Genomic DNA, 26,116 nt, shown 5'->3' on the forward strand with positions numbered 1-26,116 from the left:
TGCCATGTGTTTAGCAAGAGTCCATGCACTCATTGCAAGAGGAGTGGTTTCCATACACAACTCTTGATTTCATTGCTCAGCTGGATCATTTCCATTCATTGTGTCCATTTGGTTCCTTCTTCTGATTTTATATGGGAAAGTTTCAAAGGATGCTGTCAGCTTGAATTTTTGAGTGACTAATTTATAAATTGTTTTGAAATCTACTGATGACAAGAGCTATACAATGGCTAAGTATTATTAATTAATTATTATTATGAATATATATATTTTTAAATCACCTGCTAAGCAGCCTGCTACCGTTCAGTACAACTGCATCTGTATTCCTCCGCAGTGGTCCACCAAGGACTGCCACTCTGGGCTCCCAGCTCCTGAGCTGTCATATTTCTTGGGCATAGACCCATGTCTATCTACCTCCTGGCCTGTCTTTCTCCAGGGTGTAGAGTTCTCTGCCTACACTCTGATATCCCCAGCAAGCCAGACTGCCCGAATGTCAGTGTCTGCATTTAGCTTTCTCTCTGAGAGCTCTGAACAGTGGGATTGCCAACAGTTATAAGTTATTATACAGCTCTTTATAGGCAAATACATTTATTCTTAAGGTGAAAGTATTACATAGTAAACACATTTAAAATAATCGAAGTTCCTATATGCTCACTAGAAACTTACCAGAGGTCACCATTCAGTCTTCTGGGGCCTCTGTAGACTATAATCCTTCCAGCGGTTCCCTGGAAGGTTTGGGGCTCCCCTTGGACAGAAGATCCTGTGCATTTGCTGTATGAGAAAAGCAGCCCTGAGTCAATTTAAACTCAGGGTATTTAGCTAAGAAACATTTCTTTGTCTGTTGGTCTCTAGAGAATCCAATCTGAACCAATATTTTTGAGCCTCTCCAGATGAGATACTTGTCTGGAGGTGCTACAAGCGGAGTAAATTTGCCTAGTCACCCCTCACTGTTCTTCATTTCTGGAGAAACTGTGGTCACCTTCCCCCATGGAATTACATACAGACTTTGGCCACCAATGATACACACACTTCATAAAGTAAGATCATTTCCACAGATATTACAAGGCATTGTCATATCTAGGGCCCTATCAAATTCATGGTTCCTTTCGGTCAATTTCATGGTCATAGGATTTTAAAAATAGTAAATTTCATGATTTCAGATATATAAATCTGAAATGTCATGGTATTGTAACTGTAGGGGCCCTGACCCAAAAGGAGGTTTGAGGGGGGTCGCAAGGTTATTGTAGCGGGGGTCATGGTATTGCCACCCTAACTTCTGTGCTGCTGCTGGTGGCGATGCTGCCTTCAGAGCTGGGTGCCCATCCAACCCTGAAGGCAGCACGGAAGTAAGGGTGGCAATACTGTGACCCCACTACAATAATCTTGTGATTTCCCTCCCATGACCCTTTTATGGGTCATGACCCCCCAGTTTGAGAAAGGCTAGTCTCCTCTGTGAAATCATTTTAGTATAGGATAAAAGTACAGAAAGGATCAGATTTCATGGATGAGACCAGATTTCATGGTCCATGACACATTTTTCACAGCCGTGAATTTGGTAGGGACCTAGTCATATCTGTCATACACCCTTTAAATAGTATGTCCTGAAATTATCTTCAAAACTGCTTAAAGGGTTTTGTTGCTCTGCTTTTTAAGTGTCTTTGGGGTGGTGGAAAGCTACATGCTAAGCTAGGGCACCCTCCCTTTCCTTCCCCTCTGCATGCCCATTTGCTGCAGGCCTCCTCTACAGTTTCAGTTTTGCTGACATTCATAGACTCATAGACTCTAGGACTGGAAGGGACCTCGAGAGGTCATCGAGTCCAGTCCCCTGCCCTCATGGCAGGACCAAATACTGTCTAGACCATCCCTAACAGACATTTATCTAACCTACTCTTAAATATCTCCAGAGATGGAGATTCCACAACTTCCCTAGGCAATTTATTCCAGTGTTTAACTACCCTGACAGTTAGGAACTTTTTCCTAATGTCCAACCTAAATCTCCCTTGCTGCAGTTTAAGTCCATTGCTTCTTGTTCTATCATTGGAGGCTAAGGTGAACAAGTTTTCTGCCTCCTCCTGATGACACCCTTTTAGATACCTGAAAACTGCTATCAGGTCCCCTCTCAGTCTTCTCTTTTCCAAACTAAACAAACCCAATTCCTTCAGCCTTCCTTCATAGGTCATGTTCTCAAGACCTTTAATCATTCTTGTTGCTCTTCTCTGGACCCTCTCCAATTTCTCCACATCTTTCTTGAAATGCGGTGCCCAGAACTGGACACAATACTCCAGTTGAGGCCTAACCAGCGCAGAGTAAAGCGGAAGAATGACTTCTCGTGTCTTGTTTACAACACACCTGTTAATGCATCCCAGAATCATGCTTGCTTTTTTTGCAACAGTATCACACTGTTGACTCATATTAAGCTTGTGGTCTACTATGACCCCTAGATCTCTTTCTGCCATACTCCTTCCTAGACAATCTCTTCCCATTCTGTATGTGTGAAACTGATTGTTCCTTCCTAGGTGGAGCACTTTGCATTTATCTTTATTGAACTTCATCCTGTTTACCTCAGACCATTTCTCCAATTTGTCCAGATCATTTTGAATTTTGACCCTGTTCTCTAAAGCAGTTGCAATCCCTCCCAGTTTGGTATCGTCTGCAAACTTAATAAGCATACTTTCTATGCCAACATCAAAATCGTTGATGAAGATATTGAACAGAACCGGTCCCAAAACAGACCCCTGCGGAACCCCACTTGTTATACCTTTCCAGCAGGATTGAGAGCCATTAACAACTACTCTCTGAGTACGGTTATCCAGCCAGTTATGCACCCACCTTATAGTAGCCCCATCTAAATTGTACTTTCCTAGTTTATCTATAAGAATATCATGCGAGACTGTATCAAATGCCTTACTAAAGTCTAGGTATATCACATCCACCGCTTCTCCCTTATCCACAAGGCTTGTTATCCTATCAAAGAAAGCTATCAGATTAGTTTGACATGATTTGTTCTTTACATATCCATGCTGGCTATTCCCTATCACCTTACCACCTTCCAAGTGTTTGCAGATGATTTCTTTGATTACCTGCTCCATTATCTTCCCTGGCACAGAAGTTAAACTAACTGGTCTGTAGTTTCCTGGGTTGTTTTTATTTCCCTTTTTATAGATGGGCACTATATTTGCCCCCTTCCAGTCTTCTGGAATCTCCCCCCTCTCCCATGATTTCCCAAAGATAATAGCTAGAGGCTCAGATACCTCTTCTATTAACTCCTTGAGTATTCTAGGATGCATTTCATCAGGCCCTGGTGACTTGCAGGCATCTAACTTTTCTAAGTGATTTTTTACTTGCTCTTTTTTTATTTTCTCTTCTAAACCTACCCTCTTCCCGTAAGCATTCACTATACTAGACATTCCTTCAGACTTCAGCAAAGAAGTTATTAAGCATCTCTGCCATTTCCAAGTCTCCCATTACTGTTCCCCCTCCTCATTGAGCAGTGGGCCTACCCTGTCCTTAGTCTTCCTCTTGCTTCTAATGTATTGATAAAAAGTCTTCTTGTTTCCCTTTATTCCCATAGCTAGTTTGAGCTCATTTTGTGCCTTTGCCTTTCTAATCTTGCCTCTGCATTCCTGTGTTATTTGCCTATATTCATCCTTCGTGATCTGACCTAGTTTCCATTTTTTATATGACGCCTTTTTATTTTGTAGGTCACGCAAGATCTCAAGGGTAAGCCAAGGTGGTCTTTTGCCACATTTTCTATCTTTCCTAACCATTGGAATAACTTGCTTTTGGGCCCTTAATAGTGTCCCTTTGAAAAACTGCCAACTTTCCTCAGTTGTTTTTCCCCTCAGTCTTGATTCCCATGGGACCTTACCTATCAGCTCTCTGAGCTTACCAAAATCCGCCTTCCTGAAATCCATTGTCTCTATTTTGCTGTACTCCCTTCTACCCTTCCTTAGAATTGCAAATTCTATGATTTCATGATCACTTTCACCCAAGCTTCCTTCTACTTTCAAATTCTCAACAAGTTCCTCCCTATTTGTTAAAATCAAGTCTAGAACAGCTTCCCCCCCAGTAGCTTTTTCAACTTTCTGAAACAAAAAGTTGTCTGCAATGCAGTCCAGGAACTTATTGGATAGTCTGTGCCCCGCGGTGTTATTTTCCCAACATATATCTGGATAGTTGAAGTCCCCCATCACCACCAAATCTTGGGCTTTGGATGATTTTGTTAGTTGTTTGAAAAAAGCCTCATCCACCTCTTCCACCTGATTAGGTGGCCTGTAGTAGACTCCCAGCACGACATCACCTGTGTTTTTTACCCCTTTTAGCCTAACCCAGAGACTCTCCACACTTCCGTCTCCTATGTCCATCTCCACCTCAGTCCAAGTGTGTACATTTTTAATATATAAGGCAACACCTCCTCCCTTTTTCCCCTGTCTATCCTTCCTGAGCAAACTATACCCATCCACACCAACATTCCAGTCGTGTGTATTATCCCACCAAGTTTCAGTAATGCCAATAATGTCATAGTTGTATTTATTTATTAGCACTTCCAGTTCTTCCTGCTTATTACCCATACTTCTTGCATTTGTATATAGGCATCTAAGATACTGGTTTGATCTTGCCTCCCAGCTTCGCCCTGACCCTCCTTCCTCTCTGCCATTATAGCCCGTGCTCCCTCCTGTTTCCAACCCATCTCCCAGGTCTTGTTCCCCACTTACCTGTGGGCTTTGCTCACCTGTCCCCGTCGAACCTAGTTTAAAGCCCTCCTTACTAGGTTAGCCAGTCTGTGCACAAATAAGGCCTTTCCCCTCTTCGAAAGGTGAACGCCATCTGTTCCTAGCAGTCCTTCCTCGAATAGCATCCCGTGGTTGAGGAAGCCAAAGCCCTCCTGGCGACACCATCTTTGCAGCCAGGAATTCACCTCCACGATGCATCTGTCTCTGCCCGGACCCCTACCTTCAACAGGAAGAATCGAAGAGAATACCACCTGCGCTCCAAACTCCTTAACCCGTACTCCCAGAGCCCTGTAGTCACTCTTGATCTGCTCAGTGTCACACCTCGCAGTATCATTTGTGCCCACATGGATGAGTAGCATGGGATAGTAGTCAGAAGGCTGGATAATCCTCGACAATGCCTCTGTAACATCTCGGATACGGGCCCCTGGCAGGCAGCATACCTCCCGGGATGAACGGTCAGGGCGACAGATTGGTGTCTCCGTCCCCCTCAGCAGAGAGTCTCCAATCACCACTACCCTACGTTTCTTATCAGTGGTGGCAGCAGACCTCCCAGCCTTAGGGGTACGAGGCTTCACCTCCTTAACTGTTGGGGGTGATTCCTTCTCTCCTGTATCAAGAAGAGCAAAACGGTTATCTTTTACCACAGCAGGAGGGTTCGCAGCAACGGTGGAGCACTGCCTGCTGCTAGAAGTAACCAGCTGACTGTGTCCACCCTGAGCCTCCTCCTCCACTGGTGTGTCAGATACACCCTGAGGCATCTCCTCCTCCTCTGGTGTGTCGGTAGTCCTGTGAACTGGGACAGCTACGTCAGCTGTCTCCACATGGATACTGTCCAGGAATTGCTCATGGATATGGATGTTCCTCAACCTAGCCACCTCCTCCTGTAGCTCTCCCACCTGCTGCCTGAGAGATTCCACCAGTAGGCACCTTTCACATTGGATGCCACCCCCAGCCTGGATATCAGTAAGTGGAATTTGCAAATTACAGTCTTTGCAAGCCCACACCAGAATCTGGGTAAAAGCATCCATGCTTTGGTGCTCTGTCTGGCTACAAGCGCAAGTGGAGGAGACAGAAGCAGTGCTGGCACAGATGTTGCGGGTCCTCCTCACCATTGTAAGCCTCCCTCTGTTAAACTCTCAAATTCCTGTCTACAGCTCCCTGTCCACTCTGCTCTGTTGTAAACAGAAAGGTTTTGGATGTGGCTCAGTTCTTAGGTTCAGGGGACCAATGGGTCACAGATGAGACCGACAAGGGACCCCCCCTCCCTTCCTACTCCCCTTCCAAACTCCCTTGCAAAACTCCCTGTTAGCAGCGCCTGTTCGCTAAGCTCCCTGGTCGCTTGTGCACAGCTTTGATGCTGGTAAAAATTTTTCTTTTGGAGCCTGAGGAAGAACGCATACGTGAGCTACCCCAGAGCAGTACATGTCATCATGCTAGTGCATGAGACAGAAAGTACAGTCCACTATCACAAAACACCAGTGAAACTAACAACAGAAAAGGCTGCAAAAACACAAACTGAAAAATTGAAAGTGATAAAAAATGTTTTCCAGTCTTTTTCATTGACAGCTGTCTTAGTTGTTATTTCTAACAATCATAGGTAGAAATTATTCAGATTACCACATGATTTTTCAAGTTGTGGACGTCTCTTTAACTTTTGGAGGCACAGATTCAGCAAATAATCCCTCCCCATCCAGTAAGGGACATGAGAACATAAGAACGGCCATAGTGGATGTGACGTTATCTGATTAAAATATGACCATATAGATCATTCTTGCAACCACTTATATATTTGCAACAAATCTTGTACAAAATGTAGCATGTAAGATGTCTATGAAAAGGTTATGATTTGCTGGTTATGATTATGCTATCTGTATGCATGTATCATTTTTGTATTTGAAGTTATGAGTATTGGCGCTATTCTTACTTGGATTTCAAATGATTGCTCCTGGGGTAACTAACAAGGTAGTTAGCCAGCACATCTTGGACTATTCAAATTAAGTGGCTCATCAAGAAACTCTTAATGGACAATGGACCATGGGAGACGCCCATCTACACTGAATGGACTATCCTGCAGACATGCTGTTGGCTTCTACTATGTCCAAACCTTCATGCACGGACATGTGACTTGCCCATGTGATTCCAAACACTATCTTGTGGCATGTAATTTTCCACTAGCTGTGCTGAGGACTTTGTTTGAAACAATGGGTTCCCTCCACATGGCAGAAGATATAAAAGGCCCTGGAAACCCCTCCATTTGGCCTCTATCTTGCTCCAGCCTCTGGAATATGAATTTATACTAATGGGAGCTGACTCTCACCTTTCTTTCTTTCTTTGAATAAACCTTTCGATTTTAGATACTAAAGAATTGGCAACAGTGTGATTTTTGGGTAAGATCTGAGTCGTATATTGACCTGGGTGTGTGGCTGGTCCTTTGGTATCAAAAGAATCTTTTATTTGAAGAGATTGGTTTTAAAGACACACACATTTCTAAATCCAGTGGTTTTGGTGGTGATACAAGGACTGGATTACCTACGGAAAGTGCTTTTATGACTTCTTGTTAGCCAGCGTGGTGAAATAGAAATTTACTTTTGTTGCTGGTTTGGTGTATCTTATGGAAGAATAATCACCAGTTCTGCGTTGTGTTTGCCCTATTTCTCCGCAGTTTGTCCTGAATTTGGTATCCTCAGTTGTGATCCACTGTGGTACGGTTACACTGGGTCAGACCAATGGTCCATCTAGAGCAGAATCCTGTCATTTGACAGTGGCCAATTCCAGATGCATCAGAGGGAAAGAACAGAACAGGGAAATTATCAAGTGCTCCATCACTGTTGTCCACTCCCAGCTTCTGGCAAGTATAGGCTAAGAGCACTCAGAACATGGTATTGCATCACTGTCCATCTTGAGTATTAGCCATTGATGGATCTATCCTCCATGAACTTATCTAGTTAGTTTTTGAATCTAGTTATAGTTTTGGCCTTTACAACATCCCTCCTGTGACAAAGTTCTGTCCTTGACTCCGTGGGTCCTGTGTTTCCTGGTGGATTTTTGCTATCCTCAGGTGTCATAACATTTTTTCCCAGATCTGGACCTTAGCATCCAAAATATGGGTGTTAGCATGAAAACCTCCAAGCTTAGTTACCAGCTTGGACCTGGTATCGCTGCCACCAGCTAAGAATTATACAGTGCCTCGCTCACTGTGGTCTCCCCAAAACCTTCCCTGGGGGATCCCCAGACTCAGATGCCTTGATACATCAAATATATACAACAAAGGGAAATAACCCCCTCCCCTTGTTTCCTTGTTACTTCCTCCCAGGCTCCCTTCCCTGGACGACCCTAGGATATTCCCTCCTTCCAGTCCTGGAAACCAAGTACTGAGAGATCTAATCTCTCCCCCTCACCCAGAGGGTATGTAAAGTCATGCTTAGTAAATCTAACACAAAGAGATTTTCCCCTTGACTTCTTCCTCCCACCAATCCCTTGGTGAGCTGCAGACTCAATTCCCTGGAGTCTCCACTAAAGAAAAAATCTCCAACAGGTCTTAAAAAGAAAGCTTTATATAAAAAGAGTGAAAAAGGACATAATATGGTCTCTGTAATAAGATGACAATATACAGGGTCAATTGCTTAAAGGGAAAAAATGAATAAACAGCCTTATCCAAAAAGAATACAATTCAAAACACTCCAGCAACTACACACATGTAAATACAAAAGAAAACAATATAAACCTATTGTCTTACTATCCTTGTACTTACAACTTGGAAACAGAAGATTAGAAAGGCAGGAGATAGAAAGATCACTCTCAGAGCCGAGAGGGTCAGACCCAAGACAAAGAACAAAGAACTCACACCCAAAACTTCCCTCCACCCAGATTTGAAAAAGTCTTGTTTCCTGATTGGTCCTCTGGTCAGGTGTTTGGTTCCCTGTGTTAACCCTTTACAGGTAAAAGAACATTAACCCTTAGCTATCTGTTTATGACATCAGGGGCTCCCTATGAACCTCCACGTAGCCCCTCTCTCTCTAGAAGCAAGGGTCACAGCTTACTGAGCCATTTTCATCATAAACCAACAATGGAGGTGAGGAGAAGCAGTCCTCCCTCACAGTCTCTGTTGTCTCCCAGTCTCAATGATTAATCTTGGAAGGGAGGGGGAGCCTGGCCCTACCCCCTACTCTGGGCTCCAGCCCAAGGAGCCTAAAATTAGCAGCTATGGTAGCTGACTTTTTGAAAATAGGACATGTACAATTCCCTGGGCCCAGGGCCAGCTCTAGGCACCAGCGCTCCAAGCATGTGCTTGGGGCAGCACTTTCCAAGGGGCAGCACTCCGAGTTTTCTTTTTTTTTTCTTTTTTTTTTTGCTTGGGGTACAAAAAGCCAGGAGCCAGCCCTGAGCAGAAGTGAGCTGTGGCAGTGGGGGGCATGGGGAGGGCCACAGAAAGTAACCCTTGGGGGAGGGCAGAGGAACTGCTCCCCTCCAGCTCCCCTCCGTTCCACTGCTGCCTGCTCCCCCGAGCACACTTCTCCCCTCTCCATCCCAGGCTTGCCACATGAATCAGCTGTTTTGCAGCAGGCCCAGGAGGGAGGCGGGAGAAGCAGGGCAGCAGCACACTCATGGGAGCAGGCAGAGCAGAGGCAAGCTGTGGCAGTGGGGAGCACAGGGAGGGCCACAGGAAGTAACCCTGGGGTGGGGCAGAGGAACCACTCCACCAGCTCACCTCCACCACCTCCCCTGAGCACCATTGCTCCACTTCTCCCCCTGCCCTCCCAGGCTTGCCACAAAACAGGGAGGGATAGGAGGGGAAATACAGTGCACCTGGGGGAGGAGTCAGGGCCAGGGATTTGAGGAAGGGGTTGGAATGGAGCAGAGAAGGGGTGGAGTTGGGGCAAGGCTGGGGGAAGCATAGGAAAATTGTTTTGCTTGGAGCAGCAAAAAACATGGAGCTGGCCTTGCCTGGGCCACTTCCCCACAGCAGCCTCCACTCAATATCTCCTTCACCATTACCTCAGGGCCTCCTTCCTTACACCTAATATGGTTTGTGCTGCTTCATTCCTCCAACAACACAGCTCCTGACACTCACACCTCACTGATTAACTGGGAGGCTTTTAACTAGTTCCAGCCAGCCCTTGATCGGCTTCAGGTGTCACAATCAATGCAGCTATCTCTGCTGCCTTCTAGAAGGATCTTAATTGGCCCCAGGTGTCTTGATTAACCTGGAGCAGCTGCCATTTGGTTACCACGGTACCAGGGATTTGTTTAGCCTGGGGCTAACATACCTGTTCCTCACTACTTTACTGCAGCTATCTGGTCTTACCCCATCACACCCCATATATTGATTTAATTGGGTCACCCCTGGTTTTTGTGCTATGTGATGGAGTTAATAGCTCTTCTGCTTTCTCCACACCAGTCAAGATTTTATAGACCTCTGTCATATCCCCTCTTAGTCATCTCTTTTCCAGGCTGAAAAGTCACAGTCTTTTTAATCTTTCCTCATACAGCAGCTGTTCCACACTGCATCATTTTTGTTGCCCTTCTCTGTACATTTTCCAATTCTAATATATCTTTTTTGAGATGGAGCGACCAGAACTGCAACAGTATTCAAGGTTTGGGCGTACCATAGATTTTTATAGAACCATTATGGTATTTAATGTTTTATTATCTATTCCTTTCCTAATGGTCCCTAACAGTCTTTTAGTTTGTGGGGTTTTTTTACTTTCATTGCATATTGAGCAGATGTTTTCAGAGAACTATCCACAATGACTCCAAGGTCTCTTCTTGAGTGGTAACAGCTAATTTAGACCCCATCATTTTGTAAATATAGTTGAGATTATGTTTTCCAATGTGCATTACTTTAATTTATTAACACTGAATTTCATCTGCCATTTTGTTGCCCAGCCAATCAGTTTTGTGACATCCTTTTGTAGCTCTTTGCAGTCTGCTTTGGACTTAACTATCTTGAGTAGTTTTGTATCATCTGCAAATTTTGCCACTGCAAAGTTACCTGCTTTTTCCAGATGATTTATGAATATGTTGAACAGCACTGATTCCAGTACAGACTCATGGGGGACACCACTATTTACTTCTCTCCATTGTGAAAACTGACCATTTATTCCTACCCTTTGTTTCCTATTTTTTAACCAGTTACTGATCCATGAGAGAACCTTCCCTCTTATCCCATGACAGCTTACTTTGCTTAAGAGCCTTTGGTGAGGGACCTTGTCAAAAGCTTGTTGAAAGTCTAAGTACACTCTATCCACTGGATCCCCCTTGTCCACATTTGTTGACCCCTCAAAGAATTCTAGTAGATTGGTGAGACATGATTTCCCTTTATAAAAACCATGTTGACACTTCCCCAACAAATAGTGTTCATCTATGTGTCTGATTATTCTGTTCTTTATGATAGTTTCAATCAGTTTGCCTGGTACTGAAGTTACCAGGGAGCCTAGTGGCTAGATCATTGGTTTAGGGGGGTTGTAGAGGGATTTGACCCCTCCTTCTCTCTCAGGTCCTGGCCCAGGGTCCTGTGTTGCTCAACCCCTAAACAGGGGAGATGGATCTTTCTCCCAGCCATGGGGGGGGGGGGGGGAAGTGGGGAGGGTTGGGGCGGTGGGTTTCAGGGCCTGTTTCCTATGCAAGTCCTTTTAGTTTGGGGTATGGCCCCGCTAGTCCAGTTAGGGTGATCAGACAGCAAGTGTGAAAAATTGGGACAGGGGGTGGGAGGTAACAGAAGCCTATAAAAGAAAAATACCCCAAAATCAGGACTGTCCCTATAAAATTGGGACATCTGGTCACCCTAAGTCCAGTTGCCCCACAGCTAGGGCTTATCTGTAGATTCCCCTTGGCATGGGAAGATTTACTTGCCTCCAGTGGCTGTGCTGGCAGGCAGGCTGCTGGTCTGTGCCTTCAAGCAGACATACAGAGAGCTCTTGCCTTTTTGCCAGTCAGCCCCTGACTGAGCCAGATTTCCTTCTTTTCTCCCCCCTCCAGGCCTGGCATTGGCTGCTGATATAATGGGGTGGGACTAGCTGAGCCCACAGGTGTCTTTAACCCCTGCTGTGCCCGGCAGCACTCTCTCTGCTCTTTCACAAGTAATTGTCAAGGTCATCTCTGAAGCCCTTTTAAAAAAATTGGCATCACATTAGCTATCCTCCAGTCATCTGATACAGAAACTGATTCAAGTGATAGGTTACATACCACAGTTAGTAGTCCTACAATTTCACGTGAGTTCCTTCAAACTATTCATTTGCTTCAAGTAGGTACATGTTTAAGGCACCTTGCTGTAAAAAAGGCTAATTTGCATTTTTCTGTTTGATTCCTGTCCTCTAGCACAGACAACTCTGTTCCATCTATCCCCATCCACATTCCCAAGGACATGAAGAGATGAAAATTGAACTGTATTACCAACTCCAAACATTCAAAAATCCTAAAAGGGGATAGAAATCTTGAGATTGATAATAATAATACATTTGGAGTTCTTCTTATTGACCTTATGGGTTTTTATCCTTTAAGTTGCACTAGAGTAACTTTTTGTGTGCAACCCTGAGAGCTAGAAACTTTCTTTCAACTGAAAGCTGAGATTCTTCTGCATTCACACAACTTCAGGAGCTGGGGCTTTAAGATATACAACAAATATTGTGACTGTTGCGATCAATTCATGAGTTGGCAACAGTAAAGAAACATACAGATATGTCCCTTAGAAAGCTGTCCCTTCAGCTGAAAAAAGGAAATCGCTTCTTTTATATTTAACCAATGCTTCACAATGGCAGGTGTACAGTCCACTGAACAAAGAATATGCTGTATGGATGAACTGATTGCTGTTTTTGATGCATAATGAATATTCCAGGCATTCAGAGGCCTGCTAGAACTGATGCCTGCATAGGGGTAAGGGAGCAGAAGTCACTTTAGCTCCTGAGGTATCCAACTTAAAAACATGCAACACTTCTTGTGCTCAAAATTGGGAATTTAGCTCTTCCTGGAGATCATGACAGCTCTTCAGTTTTAGTCCATTAAAGCTCTACATATTTAAAATACGACATGCATCCGACGAAGTGGGTATTCACCCACGAAAGCTCATGGTCCAATACATTTTTTAGTCTATAATGTGCCACAAGACTCTTTGCCCCATATTTAAAATACATTTTCCTTGGGCCTAGGAAATCTGTGAAAGTGTCTGGGCAGTTCTGGGTGATTTCAGGGACTGAGTATTATGGGACCTCAGTCCTTCCTTACTGCCTCCAGTTTCCATGTTTCTGAAAAGGAACAATTCCTTTGTTTCTAACAGAACCACGAATCACATGGCTTTGGTAATGGAATAGCACGTACTTCTCACTCCCCAAACCTGCTGCTGTCAGTGTCAGGCTAGGTTATCGTCCAGAGAAGCCAATGGTGGCATACTCAGTCTGTGGCTCTGATCTGGTCAAAGGATGTTCTTGGGTTTCGCTAGTGTTCATGTAAGTGCTTTGTAAATGCAGAGTACTTTCCACAAGGGAGTCCTCAGGATTCTGGACCTACAGTGAAAATCAATATAAAAATGAGACTCCTAGGCACGTGAGTTGGTCTGGATAAAAGGAGATCACATGAGCCCTGCCTATGGAAAGTAGGGAATGGTGGGCTATTTGATGTTTGCTTACCACGAAGGGAGGTCTACCATGGAGACTAAGCTGAGTGGCTTATAATGGATTGTGCTTTCTTTAAATAATTACTTTAAATCACATAAAGTGATGCATTTTTAAATGAATAGTATTGGGAGAATGAAGTTCAGTCTTGTAGACTCTGAGTCTTGGTTCAGGCTGGGAAGAGGGAAGGACAAAGATCTGGGAGACATGAGTGAAGGCAATGGGGGTAGAGGTTCCCCTTCTTCAAACTGTAACGTACTGAAGGAATGAGTAGAACTTCAGGGGGCTTAGCAAACAGGGGAAGGTTCAGGCTGAGCTGTTTGTTTTTTAAAATGAAGCACTTTGTCCACCCCAGCAGCAGCCAGTTTATTCTCTTAAGGGCAGATACTGGCAGCAGAGTGCGTGGGAAAGAGAGCACAACAAGAGCACAGAATGGAGCATGTTGCAAACCATGCACAGCTACGAGAAAAACCACACAGAATTTCAGCGGGTGGGAGTAGCAGCTTCACAGAGCGGCTGCGTCCTGGTGGAGCCGGGCCAGGGAATGAGGAAGTCTCTAATGCTGTAGCACAGGCTGAGTCGGGGACCAGAGTGCATGGAGTATATGGGGAAGCACAAAAACTATTTCATGATTGAGCACAGGGCTGAGTTGGAGAGCAGGGAGTGGGTGATGATATGCAGGGGCGATGGGGGAGGGGAGGAGAAGAGGGAGGCAGAGGAGCAGGCAGCATCAAAGAGCAGATCTGATCTGACCTTCCTTCCTTCCGCCTCACTTTCAATTTTTTACATTAATTTCTATTATTTCCTTTTCTCAGCCTTTGGCCTCTTTGTTCTAGTCCCTGTGACATCCGCAGGAAGCAGAGTTTCTGGTTTGGGTTTAGCACAGTAGATTTGCTGGAGCTCAGCTCTGGTGAGCTCCGTCTCACTTTGATCACTGATTCTGAGAGAAGGGCTGTGGATTTGATGCTGAGTAGGGTGACCAGATAGAAAGTGTGAAAAATCAGGACAGGGGGTGGGAGGTAACTGACGACTATATAATAAAAAGCCATAATGCAGAGGCCCATACCATCCACAGCTTCAACTAATACATTTGGATTTTGGGGAAGGTGATGGGAAGTAAGCCTGGTCCCCAGACTATTCCCTACTGCTTATAGTTCAGATATTAGTGTCTATAAGCGCCATTTAATGGATGCCCAGAATTAGTATTACCCATTAATGCACTGTGCCAGTATTCTGCTCCCAGACCAGGGACAGTTTTCAAACTCCTCAGCAGGCCTTCGACCCTTAAAAGGACAGGGTGCAGGTACATACAACCTTGACATTCCCTTATGAGTGCAAAGCTAGCCATCAATTAAAATTGCCTCTTTCCATATGAGCACACATGCTCTAGATCCAACCAGACTATCTGATGGAAGTGAAGGTTTCATTGAAGCCTGGGTCTACTCTGAAGAGTGGCACTGCGAGTTGGCCTACAAAACCTGTAGCACCGGTGATGATGCATGTGATGGAAAGCACCTAGTTTGATTCTCAGTTAGCTGTGAGTTTACTGGGCTGGGAGTTAGGAAAGTTATCATCTTCCTTGCGAGCTGAGCACATCTGATAAAGAAATTCTCAAGACATGATCAAAATGGGATCCCTCAACTCCATTTTTACAGAGTTGATTTTCCAAATGCAACCACGCATAAATGTTCTGTCCACAAAAAGAAATTCCCCCATGTGGTTACTATTCAGCTAGAACCAGATCCTACTTTCTGTCTTCTCACAAGGTGTGGGTTTATTTTCCATGCAGGTGTACCAGGCCATAGTTTTATTATTTCTTACCTGCTCTTGCTTTATAATTCTGGTTGTTTGTGATCCAGCTGCACCTGTAAAGTTCACTTTAATAATTAGTAGAGATAAGTTAGATTGTGCTCATATTGTATAGACATGATTAGTCTGTGCCCTCAATGTTGCATATACAAGTAATATCTGTACTGCTGGCAATTACTGATGATTCTCATGAGCTTCCTGAAATTTAAGACAGCCTCATGCAATGTAGCACAAAGAAGAGTGAAATTTGGGGTTGTTTTGAAAAGTAAAGTTTTGGAGACAATTGGTCAGACTAAATTACTTTTTTGGTGTTTGTCAAACATTGTGACATTTTAAAATAAAAAAATATCAAAATGGTTATCAATATTTTTCTTATGCAGTTGGATTTTGAGTAAACAACAATTACAGATACCATGGTACTAGCACTTGCAGTAATATTTTTTTAAAAAAAATTTGAAAAAAAAATCAGTGACAATTTTCCAAACAATGAAAAATGGGTCCATTTCAAACCCTTCTAAATGCAAACAACTCTGAAATATCAAACGTTTTTGTGAAAATTAATTTTTCATTTTTTTCCCCCCAACTCTAATGGAGTTAGACCAGTGTAAAATGAATGTAAGTGAGAGCAGATTCAGGTCTAAGAAGATTAGCTTGGCCATATTAAGTTTAGAGTATGAGTGAGACATGCCGGAGGAGATGGAAGAGAAACAGATTAAACAGGCTTGTCCACATTACAGAGACTATACAGGCACAGCTACATCACCATAGCTATGCTGGCATAACCCCATAGTGTAGATGCTGCCTACACCGATGGAAGAAGTTTTTCTGTCAGGCTGTCTACACTTAAAATGCTGCAGCATTGTAGCTGCACCACTGTAGCCCTTCAGTGTAGACATTTAGTACAGTGACGGGAAGGGTTCTCCCATTGGTGCAGGAAATCCAACTCCTCAGGAGACGATAGCTAGATCAGTGGAAGAATTCTTCCATCCACCTAGCACTGTCTATATTGGGGTTCAGGTCAGCTTAACGCCATCTCTCAGGAGCGTGGATTTTTCACACCAGAGACATAGCTATGCTGAAGTAACTTTTCGGTGCAGACCAGCGCTCAGTGTAGAAACACCAGCTCTCTGAACGATGGCAGCGATGTAGATAGAAGCCTCTTCTGTCAACATAGCTGTGCCTACACTGGAGGTTAGGTCAACATAACTATGTCACTCGGGGTGTTTTGTTTGTTTGCTTATTTTTACACTGAGCACCTCTTTGGTTTAAGAAGGCTGTTTTGTTACTGAGCACCTCTGATCACAGACTCCTGAAGGCAAGAACTGCAGGGGCTGAGCCCAGTCAGACCTGCTGGGTAAGCACGGTTGATGCACAGGGAGCTGTAATGCGGGGCTGGTCTGTGAATGGGCTTGACACAGGAGGGCGTTCACTCAGACAAACCAAGAAGGGAATAGAAGAGCAGCCTGCCCTGTACTGTGAGTGACACCATCTCCCTCCAAACCCATCAATACAGCTTTGAATTTGCTTTAAAAAATGTCTTTGAAGAACCTAAAGCACAGATATTAGCAAGTGAAACCAATGAGCTGATTTACTCACCCCGGCACCACGTGCAGCACAACAGCAGCAGCAGAAGAAAAAGTAAAGTAAAGCAGCCTCCAGCAATGTAGGTTACTGGGTGCCCAGGGATGGCGAGGTTGTTATCTTCTGTAGGTTCGCTGGACTCTGAGAAATACAAGAATTATGAGCTATGTGTATTTTATCTAGCAGTAGCTAGAGTTTGCCTTAAACATACAATTTTTCCACAGGAAAAATGTCAGCCATAGTCTAGGCTTTTGTTACAGGAAGCAGCTAGTTACTATAGGAGAGGTCAGGAAGCTTTTTGGCTAAGGCCCCTCAGTGCAATGGTTAGTGGTTCTTCTGAAGTTAGGAGAAATTGATTAAGTGTTAGCCCTAAAACCTTTTGTACTCAGCAGTTGGGGAGAAGCTGTGAAAACCTGCACAGAGTGGCTTAAAGCTTCCTTTCTTACACTGGCCTCTGTGCTCCTCTCATGCCTTCATGCAGTCTAGAAGGGAGCAGAAGGACATGATTATCATGCAATAAGGATGGGAGTTTGCACACAGGGGGTAAGCAGCTATGAAGTTTTATTCTCCTTCCCCTCTCCCTGCACAGCATTTATGATGAAGATTTGCTGCACGATTGGAAGAGAGACATAGCCCGCTGGACAGGAGGAGGAGGAGCCAATTTACATGGCATATTCCCCTCAAGATCTGATATGTTATGATGTAATGTGTGTGTGTGTATAGAATTCTGCCTCAATAGTGTGACCCATACATGCAGGGAGAACCAGTGGTAGCAATGTTTGAGGCAACTCAGATACACTATGAGTCCATGTAAACTGTTGTTGTGGATCTCAGGCCTTAGAACTAGTTTCCTGGCTTTGTTGTAGGCTTATGCCAGACCCCATACTCCGAGGGAATAATGCACTGCAATAGCATATTCTCCAGTGAATACACATATGAGTTACATTCATTTGTTGTAATATTGCAGTGTCCAAAGGTTAATTTACAAGGCCCACTCACATCAATCAAATTCCTTCTCCATCCCATTGTTATTTAAGGGAAAGGGAAAGACCGGAAGAAAATATCTCTTTAAAAAAAAGAGAAGAACACATCCTAATCTAACACCTCTCCTAGGTTTCCCAATGGATCTTGTCTCAGATGTGTCTGTCTTTTACACTGTAGGCTCCTTTGCGCAGCCACTGCCTTTTTATGTGTCTTATACATTACCAAACCCATTCTAGATGCTTAACAAATAGCAGTAATAAGAAGAATCCATCTATTTGAATCAGGTGGGCCAATATAATACAGCACTTTGCATACAGTATATTGAAAGTAAAATCTGAATTTATCTTTCTCACAGTTACAGGACGTCTAGCACTGAATTGTTTTAGCAGGGCAGCCAGGATTTTCTACATTATTGTGTAAACATTTATCGTTAGTGTCTAGCAAAGTGTAGGGGTCACGTCAGAATCTCAGAGGAGTTTGTCATTAGATCTTATTTAAGTTACACATGGGAATCTGATAGTAAAGAATCATAAATGGTTGTGACATGATTAGGTTGATTTGGATTTTGTCACATGACATACTATGGTTTATAGTAATTATTGTAATTGGTCTTTCTATTTAAAATAACTGCCCACCCATAAAAGAGATGTAGCCAGCCATTTTAGACATATTTTGGTCTGATCAAGAGAACAAACACAAGTTTCAAGGTTTACCAGGCTCCAAAATTATAATTAAAAAGAAAAAAATGGCACTGCCTTATCTCTATCAGATTCATGCTCAGCTAAGAACAATATTCATATTGCCTCAAACTAATTACTCATCAGTATAAAATCCAGAGGAAAAAACCTTCAGGGAATACCTCCACAGCAGTGCAATTGGAAACTGAAAGATTAAGAACTATGGAGACTTCAGGGATTGTTAACTTTTCCCAGGGAAAAAAATCAATCATAAAGACTCTGTATTAATATCGACACTCCTGAAACATGCTCCAGGGATTAGATTCATAATAAATAGCTGTGTAACCAAGGTGCCATGTGCAGAATCTGGTCCCGTCTGTTTCACTTGAAGCTGGTGATGTATCAAAAACTGTTCACATTTTCGTGATAGGTGAATCAAAATGTTTTCTTTGTGTTTTGTACATAAACCTACAGCCATGAAATACTCCACAAGTCTGGGATCTCTGGTTTTATCTGGAGGAAGAGGGTTAAAGGGGCTGCTGCTTTTAAAGATTCACATATATCAGATACTAACTTCATCTGGGTTCTCATGCTTTGCCCTGGATCTACATTCCACAGGAAAAATTACTTATTGCAAATGACTGTGTGTACATTGCACCAGTGATAGGTCAGTCTCCCTTAATGCTATGGATATTATAAAGTACTTCTGTATGCTTACCTGGGTTTCCATGGTTAAAATGAGGAGCTGATACAGTTAATGCAATGTTTCTAGTTTTTTTCAGTAGTCTAAAGTTGACGGTGTAGACTCCACCATCAATGAGCCGCAGGTTCTGAAGGAGCAGAGAAGCATTTTCAGGGAAAAATATAATGCGACCTTGATATGAGGGATGTATAAAAACATATCCAGAATGGCAGGTGGGAATCCCCTCAGCACTGACAGAGAAGTTAGTCCCTGTGTAGGTGACAAGCACATTGGTGGTATTGCTGAAATTCCACTGAATTGCCAATGGAAAGTCAAATGGTCCCTGGAGTTTGTAGGTGACAGAGAGAAGGACAGATTGACCAACAGTTCCATTGAGTGAATCTTGAGGAACTTCCACGATAAAAGTCCAAGAAACACCTGCAATAAACACACAGAGACCAGAAAATTACCTGCAGCCAAAACAAGTGAGAATCTGCAGCCAGTGTCATTTGGCAAACACATTTAATGAGAATCCCTTGTCTTTGGAGAGAAAATGATAATTTAATGATATTTTTTAATGCTAATTTTCCAGACATCACAATAAGTCCCATAAAAAACAACCCAATACAGACGAGACAAGGCTAAATTCATATCTCATATATTTTATACAGTCCCTTTGCAGACTACCAGTAATGCAGGTATTAATATTCCTAGGAGATCCTCTGAACAATCAATTCTGAGTCGATATACATAGAAGAAGAGGCTACTGCTCTGGTTCATTTATAACAGCAAATACCCTGAGGCTCCTTAGAGACTTGAACAAGTTCTAGGGTCTTAGTATAACACCCCTGGGCTGGGCTAGGCTGGGTCTGTCCATATTGAAAAGTACAAATAAACTCATCGTTTCAGGGAATGGACTTTTCTGTTTCATTAATGAAAGGCCAATGCCTGTACTCCACAAGAAGCTGAAGAACACAGGATTAGTACTGGGGTTCTCCATGTGAGTTATAATCTTCAGCTCCCAGCCATGGCATGGCAGCTCCACAGGCACTTCCACAGGGCCCAGTGGTTCCCACACAGGCTATGCCACTAAGCAGATGGAAATGGCTGGTGGATTCACATAGTTACTATGCAGCTCTACCCAGCTATCAGAAACATCCATGTAATACGACTCTATTCTTTATAGTGTCTTTCATGCAAACACAGAAAGCCATGCTCTAGCGCTGTGTAAGGGCTAATCTTGTTATAAACCCCATCTCAGAATTCCAGCCAGAGTGAAATATTGTAACACAACCATTATATAAACAGACAATACAGGCCATTAGATTAAATACTAATACAAACATTTGGGGATAGCTCCCTTCTTTGTGTCTAGAGTGAAACAAAGAAATAATTACAAATCATTAAAAATATTTTAAAAGGTGTATTCCAAATATAGAGTAACACATTTCAAGCTTTGTACAGATATTAGCTAAGTCATCCACACAACACCCCCATGAGGTAAGTGTCCTACTCATTTTGAACATGGAGACACTTAAGCAAAGAGAAGTGAAAAGACCTGCTCACAACTGCACAGCAAGTCACTGGTAGAGTTGGGATTAGAACACAGAAAATCCTGGCTTCTGATCCTGTACCCATTCCTCTACATCATAATGCTTCCCTCTGTTTTTTTTCCCAGTAGTTATTGAGATTTATCAGGCTCCAGTTATTACATTTTCTATTAAGTATTTTCTGCTTTTCCCCCTTCTCAGACTCACCAATAAATAGGAGGACTGGGGAGAAGCTCTGGCAGCTCATGTGAAACCTCATGTTTCTCTGTGCTCAAACTGTGGCTGCAATTATGGAGGAGGAGATTGTCTCATTACTGATGTCTGAAATGCCCTCTCCTCCCAGGAAGGAAGCTGCTTTTATTCTTAGAGTTGATTTTCCCTCAACCTTTCATCTCTGTTAAAACCTGTGAGTGATTTCCTTCACTGCTGGTGATACAGACAACTATGAATGTAAAACATTTCAGAAGTTTCTGTTGCTGGAGCCTATGTCACTTGGGAAAGCCAGGCTAACTGCAGACTTTTCAAATGCAAACCAAGTGACCTGCTCCTGAAGAAAATATTTAACAACAGAATGAGATTCAACCCCTTCTTTCTTAAGTTTCCACCCACTTGGTAACACACAGTATAACTTATACACTGTATTGCGTTACAGAGTATTATCCACAGAGCTGAAATCAATTGTACTGGGGAATTCTGACAAAGGAGAACAGAGGGCTTGTTTCTCCTTATCACAGGGATAACCCAGTACATGTTATTGTGGTTTAAAGAAGTTACATTTGAAAGGCACTAAATCCTCAAAGTTGCCTTCAATGATGAACGTAAAACAAGGTCACTAAAGGACAGCACTTTATTGGAAACCAGCCGTATATATCCACACAGGGCTACAGAGGATCAAGTTTGAAAGTGACAAGCCACTGTGTATAGAACCAGGAAGGCAAGCACATGTGTTAAAATCCTGGCACTCTGAACATAAAAAGCTTCTGCCACAAAATCATGAATTCACAGGTCATCAGGAAACGCTCACCCAAAGGAATGTCACTCTGCCTGGAGTGCTTCACATGATGAGCTGGGTCACAGAAACCCCATTGGGACTGCCACCTGATGTGCTGAGACTATCTCAAAGCCTGTTTCCCCTGGCAGCTTGGGACTTCAGTACCTTGCCTGGTTGTGCCAGATACGCTAGCCTACTACAAACACAGACCTAGGTCTGAATCGCATCTCCCAAAAGCTGCAGGCTTAACTAAAAACAGTTTAAGAAGTGTTCCTGTCTCCAACACCCAGATACCCAGTTCCCAATGGGACCCAAACCCCAAATAAATCCATTTTACTCTGTATAAAGCTTATACAGGGTAAACTCATAAATTGTCTGCCCTCTATAACACTGATAGAGAGAGATGCACAGCTGTTTGCTCCCCCAGGTATCAATACTTGCTCTGGGTTAATTAATAAGTAAAAAGTGATTTTATTCAATATAAAAAGTAGGATTTAAGTGGTTCCAAGTAATAACAGACAGAATAAAGTAAATTACCAAACAAAATAAAATAAAACATGCAAGTTTAAGCCTAATACAGTAAGAAACTAAATGCAGGTAAATCTCGCCCTCAGAGATGTTCCAATAAGCTTCTTTTACAGATCTGAATCCTTCCTAGTCTGGGTCCAGCAATCACTCACACTCCTGTAGTTACTGTCATTTGTTCCAGTTTCTTTCAAGCATCTCTTTGGGGTGGAGATGCTATCTCTTGAGCCAGCTAAAGACAAAATGGAGGGGTTTCCAGGGGCTTATATAGTTTTTCTCTTGTGGGTGGAAACCCGTCTGTCCTCCTGTGTGAAATCCCCTCAACAAGATGGAGTTTGCAGTCACCTGGGCAAGTCACATGTCAGCTTTTTGCAGGCCAACGCCATTGTTTACATGTTAGTTTGAATGTTCCCAGGAAAGTTCAGATGTGGATTGGCATCTCCAAAGTCCATTGTTAGCTAAGTACTCCCAATTGCTTGAATAACCCCTTCACACTATGTTAATCAAATCTGCCTTATGTGCTTCCTATAGCAAACACTTTCAACACAAGCATAGAGCCAATGCTCATAACTTCAGATATAAAAATGATACATGCATGTAAATAGAATGAATACATTCAGTAGAACATAACCTTTGCAAAGATATGTTACTTGGCCAATCTAGCATAAAACATATTCCAGCTATGTCATATTTACACTCATAAGCATATTTCCATAAAGAATTATGGGGTGCAACATCACACTTCCATCAAACAGTTTCCACAAAGGTCAATCCAAAGTTCTTTTGCTAAATTGTCCCAGGAATGAGAGGATGCTCTCTATGGTGTAGCATTTGGTTAATGCTCCTGGCAGGTGGCTGGGTGAGTGATTTTAGATACATTCAAGAAGGATCATGCATTTTTAAAGAGTTAAAGGCCTTTGGTGAAGGGGCAGTGAGGGCTTTCAGTGTCCAAAGGGAACTCAGGCCTGGTCTACACTTAAAACTTATACCAGCACAACCACATCAGTGGAGGGTGTGAAAAAAACACACCATCTAGAAACACAAACCCCACAGTGTAGCCACAGCTATTCTGATGGCAGCGTGCCTTTGTCAGCACAATTAACTCATTTGGGAGGGAGTGTTCCTACAGTGATAGAACTGTTCCTTCTGTCAGCATCTGCTGTGTGTGCACTAGGGGACTATGCCAGAGTAGGCTCTGCAGTGGAGACATAGCTTCAGTAAAGTTAAAGCCCCTGAATAAATGGTTTAAATATTATTCAAGGTGTAATAGTTTCAAGGCAGCAAACATTTCCTGTAAATTTTTGTATGTACATGACACAAACCCCCATAATACATGTGGTTACCTCATATTATTCAGAATGATTTACGACACTGCTAGTCAAGGAACCCTGCTAACCACAGCAAAAACACTTCTTTGATCTGACTGACTCACACTTTCTGCATTGGGGATCTTAGACTGAGACCATTGCCTCCTCCTGACCTTCTGTTTTTGAAGCAGTGAATTCTGCCCTTAGCTACACCAGCATAACAGAGAGCAGAACTTAGTTATCAACATGCAACCAGCCAGTGTTGTGGATGTGCAACCATTTGCCAGAAGAGTGAGTTTGTGCATTATCCCTTACGAATTCCCACCAACTGGAGATCTATGTGGTAGGAAGTTGTAGAGAACTTTTTTCTATTTCTGAAGGGAAAGCGAGGATGAGAAGACTGACGGAACTGGAGAGTCAAAAGCTGGTTGTGAAATAGCTTGTGACAAGAAGAGCTTGGTTTAGTACTTCTGCTTTGGAGATCTCTTAAGAGCTCTGAGATGCTGTAGTGCTTTGCCTACTCTTTCAGATCAGAGAAAATAATTCTGAGTGATTGGAGTACTGTAGATGTTCACGGACATTGCACTTACTCTCTTGCTCTGCAGTGACTGGACAAACTCCGCCATGTGGTAGCATTTGACCTGAGTCTTTTCCTCTAGCTGATGAGACTAAATGTTTGGAACAGAGGCAGTTACTGTCACGTGTTGAGCAAGATGTTAGTGAGTTGTTATTCTTTGGAGACATTTTCTTGATAGAATAGAATTAAATCACTCCTAAAGCATTCTTATCATGCAAAGGTTTCCAGCATTAACAGTTATAGCTGGCCTTGTGTGGGTGGACAATGAGAAGGAGAGGGTGCAGCTTCTGGGAAGGGTGCAACAACAGACTTGCTGTGGAATGCTGATACTCTGCTCGTCCAGGGATATTAGTTTCTCCACAAGTGGCAGGGCCGGTGCAACCGTTTAGACGAACTAGGCGGTTGCCTAGGGCGCCAAGATTTGAGGGAGCCAAAAAGCGGCGCCCTCAAAAAAAATTTTAAATGGTTGCAGCCCTTGCTGCTGGAGAGGCAGTCTGAGCTGCCTGCCGCCGGCAGCCCGGGACGCCCCCGGGATCAGTGCGCCGCCGCGGCAGCCCGGCAGCCCAGGGCGCCCCCGGGGTCAGGGAGCCGCCGCGGCAGCCCAGGGCGCCCCCGGGGTCAGGACGCAGCCGCGGCAGCCCAGGGCGCCCCCAGGGTCAGGGTGGCAGCCCGGCAGCCCAGGGCGCCCTCCGGTATCAGGGCGCCAGCCCGGCAGCCCAGGGTGCCCCCGGGGTCAGGGAGCCACTGGCAGCCCGGCAGCCCAGGGCACCCCCTGGGTCAGAGAGTCGCTGCGGCAGCCCGGCAGCCTAGGGCGCCCCCGGGGTCAGGGCGCCGGCACAGCAGCCCAGGGCACCCCTGGGGTCAGCGTGCCGCCGCGGCAGCCCAGAGGTTCGGGCTGATGGCGGCTGCGCTGACCCAGGGGAATCCCTGAGCTGCAGGCAGAGGCTCAGAATCCCTCTCCCTCCCAGAGCAGGGGCTCCAGCCTGTGCCATTTTTCTCGTTGCCTGGCGGGGCGACGGTGGCTGGGCAGAGCTGCGCAGCTCTGCTTAGGGCACGTGGCAGGGTCCTTGCGACAGCGGTGCAACACCAGGGCTTCGCTTCTGGAGGAAAGCCGCGGCTGCCCCCTGGCTCAGCCTCCACATCAGCCCCAGCTAGGGGCACGGAGAAGAAAAGAGCCTCAGCAGTGGTCTGGTGGAGCGGAGGAAAAAAGAGGACCCTAGCGCTCATGCATTGGGCAAGGTAAGCAAGTGCCTCCCCATCGGTTAGCCTCAGGTGCCTGTGCTCCTGCCCCCTTGGTCCTTGGCTGGTCCCTGCTCCTGCTCCCCTTGTGCCTGGACAGCTGGAGAGAACAGCAGCCTGCAGAACTGAGCTGCCCCAGTGCCCCCAGGCACCCCCCTGACCCCATCCCCCCCACAGCCCTGACCCCCTGCTCCGAGCCTAGTCCTTCTTAGCTGGAAATCCCCTCGACCTCATCCCCCCACAGCCCTTACCCCTAGCTCCGAGCCCAGTCCTTCTGAGCTGGAAACCCCCTCGACCCCATCCCCCCAACAGCCCTGACCCCCAGCTCTGAGCCCAGCCCCTCTGAGCTGGACACCACCCTGACCCTATCTCTCCACATCCCTGAGCCCAGCCCCTGTGAGCTGGGCACCCCAGAGCCCAGCTCCCCACCCAGCCGTGGGCAACAACAGCACCACCCCCAGGCAACGACAGCCCATTGGTACCAACTATCACAATCACCCAGCAACTGCCCATTATGTAATTGCAAATGTATACATACCATTACAGCTTTTAATGTTTTTAAATAATGTATTTAGTTTATTTTCAAATTATTACAAATTAATTTTTGAATGTATTTCACTAGTTATTTTTTACATTTCCTAATACATGTTACTATAGTATTGCAAATGTTTTATGGAAGGGGCCCCCGATTTTGCTTTGCCCAAGGCCACCTGAGTCCTCTGGGCGGCCCTGTCTGAGTTTTAAGCCCTGCTGCTGTGTTGTGCCTGCAACAGGCAGGCCTAAGCCTGTGAGTGACCCCCATAGCAGCTGCCTGAAGAAGTGCTTGGGGGAATCCTGCAGAAGGAGCATGATATTTGT

At 44.4% G+C, this 26,116-nt stretch overlaps 1 protein-coding gene across 1 annotated transcript; it reads right to left on the minus strand.

Moving 5' to 3' along the window:
• Positions 1–12,869: 12,869 nt before the first annotated feature.
• On the minus strand, positions 12,870–24,068 carry LOC115657027. The gene is made up of 5 exons (XM_030574222.1): positions 24,005–24,068; positions 19,106–19,507; positions 16,742–16,867; positions 15,158–15,201; positions 12,870–13,228 (listed from the first exon to the last, which is right to left on the minus strand). Exons 1-5 carry the CDS (start codon positions 24,066–24,068, stop codon positions 13,085–13,087), a joined length of 780 nt encoding a protein of 259 aa, XP_030430082.1. The 3' UTR covers positions 12,870–13,084.
• Positions 24,069–26,116: the final 2,048 nt, after the last annotated feature.

The sequence above is a fragment of the Gopherus evgoodei genome, chromosome 9, assembly GCF_007399415.2.
Source record: "Gopherus evgoodei ecotype Sinaloan lineage chromosome 9, rGopEvg1_v1.p, whole genome shotgun sequence".
NCBI classification, from domain to species: domain Eukaryota; kingdom Metazoa; phylum Chordata; order Testudines; family Testudinidae; genus Gopherus; species Gopherus evgoodei.

Bases quoted from the DNA above. Each gene is read 5' to 3' on its own strand.
- LOC115657027 (XM_030574222.1), bottom strand. From the start codon at position 24,068: ATGGCGGAGTTTGTCCAGTCACTGCAGAGCAAGAGAGTAAGTGCAATG. The intron at 19,508-24,004 runs GTACTCCAATCA...TGTTTATTGCAG, and splicing joins AATGTCCGTGAACATCTACA to GTGTTTCTTGGACTTTTATC. The intron at 13,229-15,157 runs GTAAGAAATAAT...TTTTCACTGTAG, and splicing joins GAATTATAAAGCAAGAGCAG to GTCCAGAATCCTGAGGACTC.